A 10,959-nucleotide genomic window follows, 5' to 3' on the forward strand; every position below is an offset into this window, starting at 1 on the left:
TGTAAGCAGCTCCTGACCCGGAATTAGATCCTGGTCCCGCCCCCTCCGCCAGGCTTCGTTCTGCAACAGGCGTGGGTCACGCTCTCGCTCGCTCGCTCGCTCTCTTTCTGCCGCCATCTTGGTTCCGCGTTCCCCGCACAGTAAGTGCTTGTCTTCGCCGCTACTTTTTATCCGTAGCCATCCGCCTTTCTTGCGGCCTGAGGCGCCGCGCAGAGTAAGAGCTAAGGAGAATTAGAGGTTTTATGGGGTCACGGGGTTCCTATTCAACCCTGGGCAGTGTGGCCTTGGGGCCTCCGGACAAAATGGGGTCTGCTCTTGATGTCCTGGCAAGAATAGGGCAGAAAGGCCAGAGAGTCCAGGGCTAGGGAGATGGGAGCCGTTGGGGATGGAAGTGGGCTGCGTCTGCTGTTGGAACCGGCTTCACCAGACCCCAGAGGATGTTAAGGGGTCACAGCTTTGGAACAACCACCTCCCCGCCCGCGCGCGTATACACACACACACCCTTATTGTGACAAGCCAATGTTGGGACTTAAGACACTCTCTTTCCCCTTCTGGGTCCGGGAAATCAGCAAACGAGGGTCCTGGAGGTCCTCGCCCAGAAAGCGCGTGGGGGAGAGGGGGCGCGGCGTTTCAAGGTAGCGTCTGAAGTCTCCCATCCCGTGCTCAGGAGCCAGACCGGGATCCTCTCCCTCGGGTTGAGAACGCAGTGATAATTGCTTCTGTGTGGGATTTGGAGTGTGGAATAAAACGAATCCCTGGGCACTGGGAAATCCGCTCTCCGCGGAGTGAAGAGGAGCGATAAAAAGGTGATTCTCTTGATCAAAAATGTGAGGGTTACGTCGTGTTTTTCACCTATTCCAGCTACTTTGGGGAGGGTTGTCCCACACACCCTTACGGTATTTAACAGCCCTCAGCAGTTTTAAGCGTGACTCTGGATTGGGCAGCAGAATGGATCCGAGTCAATTCAGGCCTCCTTTTTATTCCCTTCAGAAATGCCCGGTGAAGCCACAGACACCGTCCCTGCTACAGAGCAGGAGTTGCCACAGCCCCAGGCTGAGACAGGTAGGTTCCCCCTGGACCCCTTGCCCTTAATTAAGATTGTAAAATTGCCCCTAAAAACATATGGTGGGTTAAATGACAAATAGACTATACTTCTGTTTTTTAGTATTGGTTCTCATTAAAGATGGGGCTGTAGCTGTACCAGGGAGGAGAGTCCATAATAGTAACTTACCTATTGGAAATAGGTGACACACTGGCAGGCCAAGGAGACCTGAGCTTTTGTGAAGTTCCAGCCAGCAAATTGCATCAAGGTTTTAGATGGCAGTGCTTGGCATTGTGCTGTCATCACATGCCTGGATGAGATGTGTGCTGGTTGGTACATGTGTTCTCCTGGGCCCTGGGGCCCTCCTAGATTGGTTAACTTGTTTTGTGGATTGGTGCTGAGATGTTTCTAGTGTCCTGGAACAATGCCTTCATCAACAGCTTATCTGGAACCCAGGATTGAATTAGAGCCTTCTTTTGACTGCTCTTTAGCTTTGAAATAATGAGTGTAGAACGTAGTGTAAATGCAAGGTTTGAATTCTGTTTAAAATACATCGCTACAAAATCTGAGGGGGGTAGTGAAAAAACTTTTATGGTAGTCTTCTTGCTGTTCAGTTGTGCAGAAGTAAATGAAGGGAATCTTCAGGCTATGACCTCCATTCTCACCTCTCCCCGCCCCCATGGTAATTCTTTTTTTTTTTAACTCCACCTGTCACTTAAGGGCAGTTTCTATCTCCTGGAATTAAAATAGTTGAAAGCATTAAGGTTCTCCCTCCCCACCTGTCTGATTTAGCAGCTGAACGGATTAATACAGCTGCTTGAAAAGAAAAAGGAGGGGGCCTCTGAGTTGGGGAATGAGCTATATGAAATCCTTGAACTACTGGGACTTAAGGAAGGTTACAAAATAAAGGACTGGTTTCTGAAGATTCTGTAGTTTTAGAGAGTCTCAACTTGATTTTACAAGTGTGGGGACTGAAATTCAGATGAATTTTGAATAATCTGAATCAGGCTTCAAAATTAATGCTGTTTGCTTCTGAAGCAGTCCTCACAGCTGTTAAACTTATACCTGAGTATTTTGAGATTGCACTGTAGGTTAGATTAAGTGCCTGTGGTGAATACTCGGGGTTTTTTTGTTTTTGTTTTTTTAATACATAACTATAAATAATTATTAGAGTTAGTATAGAAACTGACTCAGGAAATACGTTATGGTGTGTCTAAAGCGAGTAATTTGGGCCTTATACTGGAGTTTTGAGGTTCAGTGAGAAGAAAACATTCTAAGTTTCAAATTCTGATTAATATGTTTGAGAGCGTTTGCACTGTAGTCATAAAGACTTTGAGCTACCAAGTTTCCAGGAAAGACTGGTTTGAGCCTACCTTTGTAGTGGGATACTCTTGATTGAGTGATCTGTGAATTTGGATGCTCTACGCTTTTTAAAAAAATAATACTAATACTCCCTTCTAGGTGTTGAGCAGTCATTTAGAATCTTTTGCATAGCTTCAGTGTGATGCTAAGTAGTGCCTGTTTTGGCACAATGGCATACTCGTCCAGATTAAGGGGTGAGGACCCAGTGTATTCTCTCCACTTGAATTCCCTACTTTCAAAATAGAACCACAGTCTGGTTTGACCAGTTGGATTACAGTTTCATAATACAGTTCCTACCCTTGTGACTAAGCTCTGTTACTCGTGGTCTAATTCATCCAGATTGATGTCTGAAGAGCTAACACTGCTTAGAGACTGTAGAGGCCATGCTTTTGTGGTTGGTTTTTTGTTTGTTTGATTTGGGTGAGTAAAATGAAGTATAGGGAAGCTCAGTGACTTAGTATTTAATATTGAGTATTCTGAAGCCTGAGCATTAAGAGACCTGTGTTTCTCATTCAGCTCTGATTCTCCATCATTATTGCCACTCATTAGCTTCCTTGTTCCAGTTTTCAACATTTGTTTCAGTTCATGCCCCTTGGGTGGATAGAGTAGAACTTGCTATTGGTGATTCCATGGTCTGTGAGAAAGTCTTAGGGTTCCTTTGAGGAGGGAAGAGAAGGGCACAACTGGGAAAGGGTAGGAAGCCTACTGTTGCCAACTTATTCCTGGGCCTGTGCTCCCCATTTGGAGACTAATAGGCTGGTCTTAGACTGTTCTTCACCCTAAAGGGGTTTACTTATTTTAGTAGATTTGGGAAAGGAGAAGAATGATGTATTCTACTTGACCACTGAAGTATGTTTAGGGAAGATTGCTGTTGCTTGTCACCTTTGTCTAATCCTGCGTGGTGACTTTCATTCTCAGATTTAAAATTCCAGTGTTTCTTGTGTGAGGCCTGTTGTACTAAGTTGGGCTGTATAACTCACTTGTTTTTTTCCTTCCCTTTCCTCCTTCACTCCCCACCTTTTTTTTTTTTTTTTGCTTTTCTTTTCCAGCTGTGCCTCCTGTGTCTTCATCCTTGAGTGTCACTGCTGCTTTAGGGCAGCCTAAACCTACACCTACCCCTCCTTGTTCCCTGGCCTCCCAACAATGCCCTCTGGCAACCCCTGACCAGCCTTCCCCATTCCTTTCTCCCTCTACCATTGCCTCAACCTCTTTTGAAGCTCCTTTTCTCCAGTCACCCCATGGGACAGCCCTGCCTTTGGGAGCTGCCCCTCCCACTGACACCCCCATTTTCTTACCAAACCTAATAGGGCCTCCCATCTCCCCAGCTGCCTTAGCTCTGGCCTCTCCCATGATAACTCCAACTCTGAAAGGTGCTCATTCCTCTTCAGCTCCCTTGGCTCTGGTGGCCTTGGCTCCCCACTCAGTTCAGAAGAGCTCTGACTATCCCCCTAATGCTCTTAGTTCACCTCCATCAGCTGCCGTAATTGAGTCGGGGTCAGTGACATCTCCGTCAGCTCCAGTTGCTCTCTCAGAACCAAAGCCCTCTCCTAGTCAAGTTCCCTCTCAAGTAATTCCTAATCCAAAGGGTACCCCCAACCCTCCAAGTATAGTCAGTGCTATCCCTTCCCATCTTGTAACTCCTTTGGCCTCTATTCAGTCTGAACTAGCCTCATGTTCTCAGATAACACCCGCCACTCCCCCAGCCATCCCTTCCCCTCAAGTCAAAGGTGTCTCTGTTTCCTCAGCTCTGACTGCTCCACAAAACCCTGTAAGCCTCAGCCTAAAGGGACCGCCTAGCCCACCCACTGCTTCATCTCTTTCAACTCAGTCTTTTGCTGTGGCTGCTGAGTCCCCTCCAGTTCTCCTCACTTCTCTGGACTCTCATCTTACACCTTTACATCAGAGTTCTCCTGTCCAAACTTCAAGTTCTAATATTCTGTCAGATCCCATAGAAGATACTATTTTTGTAGATCATTCTTCTGCAGATGCCTCTTACACTTCTCAGAGATCTGTAATTCCTCCCCTTCCTTCCAGAAATGAGGTGGTTCCTACTGCTGTGACTGCTTTTCCAGGGGGGACTCCAACTTCCTCTCTGGCTATGTCTGCTGACAAAGGCATCTCTGCTGTCACTGACCTAGCCTCCTCAAATATAGTTGCCTCTTGTCCATTATCTCCTACAGCCTCTCTCATTCTCAAAGATTTTCCTAGTACAGCAGCCCTGGCAGCACCTAAAGATGCCCCCTCTCCCCAAAGTACATCATCTTCTCCAGAGATAGCTCTTTCTCCTGAAGCCACCCTAGCAACAAAAAGCTACCCAGAGCCTCTCCCTGTAGTGAAGCCAGCCAGTACTACTCCCTCTTCTTTGAGTGTTAACTCCCCAATCTCTGTAATCAAGACAGGTTCTTACACAAGCCCAGACCCAACTAATCTGCTTCTCAAAAGTTCTTTCACTACCCCAACTGTAGCTGCATTTCCTTTGGAAAGTGCTGCCATTGATGGAGTGGCTCCTACAACTGCCAAAGGTCCTTCCACTCCTTCAACTGCAGCCAGTCCTTCCACTCTTAATACTTCACCTTTGATGCCTCCAACCTCTGAAAGTTGCCCTATGGCTCCAGTAGTGACTTTATCTTCCCAGAATGCTTCTGCTTCTCTAGCTCCTATGGCACAGGTCCCTGAAATTCCCAAGTCTGAGTCTTCTACCCCTCTGCCTCCAACTGGTGCTCCTCAGGGTGAAAAGAAAGTTCATGGCATTTCTCAAACCTCACCATTGGCACCTATGGCTTCTGCTCCTGAAGGGTACCCAACTGAGGACTCTGGTGCTTCTATTACTGCATCTTCCAAAGGAATGTACCTAGCTGACTCCCCATCTCCTTTAGGGACTACTGTGTCTCCTCAGCCTAAAAGAATTCCAACCAAGAAGGGTTCAGCTACTGCTCCCTTAACTCTTGCCCCTTCTGCTTCTAAAAGTGTACCTGCTATCCCTGATACTCCTGCTGGAAATCTTTCGTTCATTATTTCTCCAGTTGAAGCTTCTTTTCCAGAGGCGGATCTTCCTTTTCATGTCTCTAAAGGATCACTAGCCGAGAAGCATTCCCCTACTCCCCCATCCTCCAGAGAGGCTCCTGTTCCCCCGCCTATGGCTCCTTCCCCCAAGGAGGGGCCAGCATCCCCATCCCCTAAAGAGACCCTTACTCCTCTAGCTGTGACCCCTTCCACCCCCAAAGGAGCCCCAGCAACTCCTTCCCCCAAAGAGGCTCCCACTCCCCTAGCTATGACTCCTCCTTCCCCCAAAGGGAGCTCAGCAACCACATTACCTAAAGAGACTCCCCTTCCTGCTGTGACCCCTTCCTCCCCAAAAGGAGCCCCAGCAACTCCTTCCCAAAAGCAAACCCCAGCCACCCCACCTCCCAGAGAGGCTCCCACTTTCCCAGCTATGGCTCTTCCCTCTTCCAAAAGAACCCCAGTTAACCCACCTTCAACCACTCCCGTAGCTGTGACTCATTCTTCCCCCAAAGAGAGCCCAGCAATCCCACCTCCCAAAGAGACTTCTTCTCCCTCAGCTCTGACTCCTCCCTCCCTCAAAGGGCCTCAGGCCCCCAAAAGAGCCTCAGCTACCCCATCTCCCAAGGGAGACTCCACTCCCCCACCTGTGTCTCCTCCCTCCCCCAAAAGGGGCTCAGCAACTCCATCTCCCAAAAAAGCCCCAGCTAGCCCACCTCCAAAGGGAGACTCCACTCCTCCACCTGTGACTGCTCCCTCCCCCAAAGAGAGCCCAGCAACTCCATCTCCCAAAAGAGCTCCGGCTAGCCCACCTCCAAAGGGAGACTCCACTCCCCCACCTGTGACTCCTCCTTCCCCCAAAGGGAGCCCAGCAACTCCATCTCCCAAAAGAGCTCCGGCTAGCCCGCCTCCAAAGGGAGACTCCACTCCTCCACCTGTGACTGCTCCCTCCCCCAAAGGGAGCTCAGCAACTCCATCTCCCAAAAAAGCCCCAGCTAGCCCACCTCCAAAGGGAGACTCCACTCCTCCACCTGTGACTGCTCCCTCCCCCAAAGGGAGCCCAGCAACTCTATCTCCCAAAAAAGCCCCAGCTAGCCCACCTCCAAAGGGAGACTCCACTCCTCCACCTGTGACTGCTCCCTCCCCCAAAGGGAGCCCAGCAACTCCATCTCCCAAAAAAGCCCCAGCTAGCCCACCTCCAAAGGGAGACTCCACTCCTCCACCTGTGACTGCTCCATCTCCCAAAAAAGCCCCGGCTAGCCCACCTCCAAAGGGAAACTCCACTCCTCCACCTGTGACTGCTCCCTCCCCCAAAGGGAGCCCAGCAACTCCATCTCCCAAAAAAGCCCCAGCTAGCCCGCCTCCAAAGGGAGACTCCACTCCTCCACCTGTGACTGCTCCATCTCCCAAAAAAGCCCCGGCTAGCCCACCTCCAAAGGGGGATTTCACTCCCCCAGGTGTAACTCCTCCATCTCCAAAAAAGGGCCCAGCAACTCCATCACCCAAAGGAACCCCCACTCCCTCTGCTGTGACTTCTCCCCCCAAAAGGGGTCTGGCAACCCCACCTCTCACAGGAGACCCTGCTCCCCCATCTGTGGCTCCTGTTTCCCCCAAAGAGGCCTCAGCAGCAGCATCACTCAAAGAAACTCCCACTCCTTTAGCTGTGGCTCCTCCCTCCTCCAAAGGGACTCTGGCTGCCAAAAGAGCCTCAGCAACTCCAAACACCAAAGAAGTCCCTACTTCCCCAGCCGTGACTCCTTCCACCAAAAAAGCAACAGGAACCCCAGTCCCCAAAGGGGTGCCCACTCCCTCAGCTGTAATTCCTCCCTCTCCAAAAAAGGCCCCAGTCCCCAAAGGGGCCCCAGCAACCTCATCCTCCAAAGAGGCTCCCGCTCCCCCAACTGTGATTCCTCTCTCTCCCAAAGAGGCCCCTACTTCCCCAGTTTCAGTCACATGTCCCTTGGGGTCCACTGCCCCTCAGGCATCTAAAGGGCCCCCAATAAAGAAAGGCCCCACAGCTTTCAAAGCAGTGCTTGATGGTTCAGCTCCAGAAAGTGCACCAGTCATCACAACTCCCACTCAGAAAGGTCCACCAGCCAAGAATAGTTCTATTTCACCACCTGTGTGCCCAGATCCCTCATCTCAGAATGGTACTAAAGGACCCCTTCCTGCAGTGGCTCCAGCTCCTCTATTGACAGTCTCTACTCAGAAAGGTTCTTCTCCAAAAGCCCTCCCTGTCTCTCCCTTAAAGGGCAAAGATTCTTTCCATTCCCCAGAGGGCCCCTTGCCTCCTCCTTCTGAGTCAGAGACATCTACCCCTTCAGCAACAGCTGCCCCAGAGAAGAGCCTTCCTAAAGCTGGATTAGTGTCTGTCTCTCCAGCACCTACCCCGTCAGTCTCTCTGCCTCTTGCTTCCTCCCCAGTTCCCCCTCTGCTTCCTAAACAGCAATTTCTGCCGTCCTCACCTGGGCTGGTGCTGGAATCACCCTGTAAGCCCTCAGCCCCTGCTGATGAGGATGAGCTGCCGCCTCTGATTCCCCCGGAACCAATCTCGGGGGGAGTGCCTTTCCAGCCGGTCCTCGTCAACATGCCCACCCCCAAACCTGCTGGGATCCCTGCCCCAACCCCCTCTGCCAAGCAGCCTGTTCTGAAGAACAATAAGGGTATTTGCCTTGGTTTGCCGTGTGCATGGTGTGTTGCCCACAACCCTCCCGGGCTACCCACCAATACTAACCATAGGATGCGCCGCTTTTTCCAGTATACCTGTTTGTGTTTGGGCATAGAATAAGTTTAAATGCAGAAACTCTAGGCATGTGAGACAGAATCTTGGTTTTCGCCTCAGATAGTCCATTATGTGTTTATTATCTTGTGTAATGTGGTCCAGACTAACTCTGGGTCCATCATCTTCCTTACCTACCTGATCTGACACTGAAAACCAAGACCTTCTAGACCTTTAATTTGCTCTAATCTCTACCACATCACTAACCTTGTCCCTGGGCCTGGGATTTGCTAAAATATTGGGAAATGTAGAACTGCTTGAATTTCTTCATATCTTAAACTTAGTAATAACCAGTGCCCAGGGACTCTTCCTCCAAGACCTATTATTTTTCCTAGCCTGAGAATGATGGAGGTGTATGCTTTTACCCTCAGTAGTCCATTGATGCTTGGCCTTTGAATTGAGGGAAATTTAAATATATGAGTTACATTTGGAAGAAATGGATGAGGTCATAGGACAATTATCTAGAAGTGACTATTAGAACTATAGATCAGCATTTTGAGACTATTTGGGTCGTGTTGATTAGATCAAATTGCTAGGGTTAGCAGTTTGAAAATAAAGCTAAATGTGTACACAACTGCTTCTGGCCTCCCCCAACCCAGTTTAAAGGATGAGGGGAAAGTGTCCCTCCCCTCAAGACCGCCTCCACAATGTCATCTTAACGGTCTTCACTGAAGTATACCTGGAGGCACCTTGCCTACCAGAACCTTTCTAAGATGGATGGGCTATTGGGTAGAATTTGGCATTGCATAAATCATTGGTATTTGCCTGTGCCGAGAAGTGAAGAACTTGAAGAAAAAGTAACAGTTATATAAAATGCTCAGCTGTGTCTAGTGTTTCTGGGGCTGGGTCTTTAATGGATGTGTACACACTAGTTTTTGACTAAGTTACAGGCTATCATACTGTATAAACCAGTGACTTTTGGTCTGGGCAAGCCATGGTGAGGTGCCTCTTGTAATCTTTGCTATAAAATGTAAAAGTTATTTGTTATTTTAGGGTCTGGAACAGAATCTGATAGTGATGAATCAGTCCCAGAGCTTGAGGAACAGGATTCTACACAGGCAACCACACAACAAGCTCAGGTGGGTATTATCTTAACTTACCAATGTAAGTACTTGGGTCAGAGAAACATTGGTGAACCAGTGTTAATCAGAGAAAGCTGGCTTATGCGTTTGGAGCTGTGAACTTGTGTAAAGGGAAAACCACATGGGGATTTTGGTATCCAGGTTTTACATTCCAGTTTACTCATAGCTATTTGATTTTCTTAGCTGGCAGCAGCAGCTGAAATCGATGAAGAACCAGTCAGTAAAGCAAAACAGAGCCGGAGTGAAAAGAAGGCACGGAAGGTAAGAATTGAAGTTATAAACAAGAGTTAAAGGTTCTGATGAAGCAACTTTGGAAAGGGGGAGTCTGTAGTGGAACTCAGGGTAGTGGCAGGAAGCCTGGGAATCAATGATATATTCCTGTATAAACTTTTCTTTGCCCACAGAAAGTCTTTGCTTAGAATGTAGTTTTGTTGAGTTTATTTCCTGAAGCTGCTTCTAAAGAAGTTGACAACTGTTCTTTTTTATTCTTTAGGCTATGTCCAAACTGGGTCTTCGACAGGTTACAGGGGTTACTAGAGTCACTATCCGGAAATCTAAGAATATCCTTTTTGTCATCACAAAACCAGATGTGTACAAGAGCCCAGCTTCAGATACCTACATTGTTTTTGGGGAAGCCAAGGTAAGGAAAGTTTTCTTGAGAATTACTGTAGACCAGGATTTCTCAACCTCAATGCTGTTGACATTTTGGATCAAATAATTCTTTGTTGTAGAAGGGCTATCCATTAAGCAGTATCACTTGCAGTTGTGATAACCAACAAAATCTCCAGGCTTTTGACAGATGTCCCCTGGGGGACAAAATCACCCTCCAGTGGAGGACCACTGCTTTAGACATAAGCTATTTCTTTGTCTACAGGGAGATATCAGTATAATCTGAGTGAGATCAAGCCATTTAAAGCTAGGTGGTAAGTTAATGTAATTTAGATTTAAGTTAGATTCAGAGTGAGAGTTTGGGAAAGATACCATTTTGTTGATTTACTGCAATTGATCTACTCATTTGAATCTGTACTTTCTGTCCTATAGATTGAGGATTTATCTCAGCAAGCACAGTTAGCAGCTGCTGAGAAATTCAAAGTTCAAGGTGAAGCTGTCTCAAACATCCAAGAAAACACACAGACTCCAACTGTACAAGAGGAGAGTGAAGAGGAAGAGGTATATAAGGAAACCTTTTGTGCCTTAAATCCTTTCAAGATAATACCATGTTTGTATTGATGAGTGTGTTCTACATGGTTTTAGGCTCTTGAACTCCATGAGTTAAGTAGCTTTTGACTTAATGTTAAGTACTGTCTGTAGATTCAGGAGATGCCTGACAACTCTTGAAGTTGTTCTTGCCTTTAGTTTATTAAGTATTTTTTCCTTATCTTAGGTTGACGAAACAGGTGTGGAAGTTAAGGACATAGAATTGGTCATGTCACAAGCAAATGTGTCGAGAGCAAAGGCAGTCAGAGCCCTGAAGAACAACAGTAATGATATTGTAAATGCTATTATGGTAAGTATCCAAGCTTATTCTTTGACTCCCGCTGCCCTGACCAATTGTGGGTGACTAGTTTTTGTGCTTAATATCAGCCAATTAAGAAGCCTCTTTCCAGAACCTGTTCTGAGTTTTCTTGGATTTTAGTGACCTGTATTCTCTGAATTTGCCTGTAACCACTTCTGATGATCTCTTTTCTCTTACA

The 10,959-nt window shown here is 47.7% G+C and overlaps 1 protein-coding gene across 2 annotated transcripts in view; it reads left to right on the forward strand.

The window, feature by feature from the left end:
- NACA (nascent polypeptide associated complex subunit alpha) overlaps positions 1–10,959 on the forward strand; it is an 11,085-nt gene continuing 126 nt past the window's right edge. The window contains exons 1-7 of one of the 2 annotated variants that reach the window (XM_019961002.2): positions 1–140; positions 991–1,062; positions 9,177–9,262; positions 9,449–9,526; positions 9,759–9,905; positions 10,307–10,435; positions 10,650–10,772. In XM_019961002.2, the coding sequence (XP_019816561.1) occupies positions 993–1,062; positions 9,177–9,262; positions 9,449–9,526; positions 9,759–9,905; positions 10,307–10,435; positions 10,650–10,772 (633 nt within the window). In that variant the 5' untranslated portion in view covers positions 1–140; positions 991–992. Of the gene's footprint in view, positions 141–968; positions 1,063–3,453; positions 8,068–9,176; positions 9,263–9,448; positions 9,527–9,758; positions 9,906–10,306; positions 10,436–10,649; positions 10,773–10,959 lie in introns of those variants that run through there. The other variant, XM_019960999.2, reaches the window with a different exon arrangement.

Source organism: Bos indicus, chromosome 5 (assembly GCF_029378745.1).
Source record: "Bos indicus isolate NIAB-ARS_2022 breed Sahiwal x Tharparkar chromosome 5, NIAB-ARS_B.indTharparkar_mat_pri_1.0, whole genome shotgun sequence".
Lineage (NCBI taxonomy): Eukaryota > Metazoa > Chordata > Mammalia > Artiodactyla > Bovidae > Bos > Bos indicus.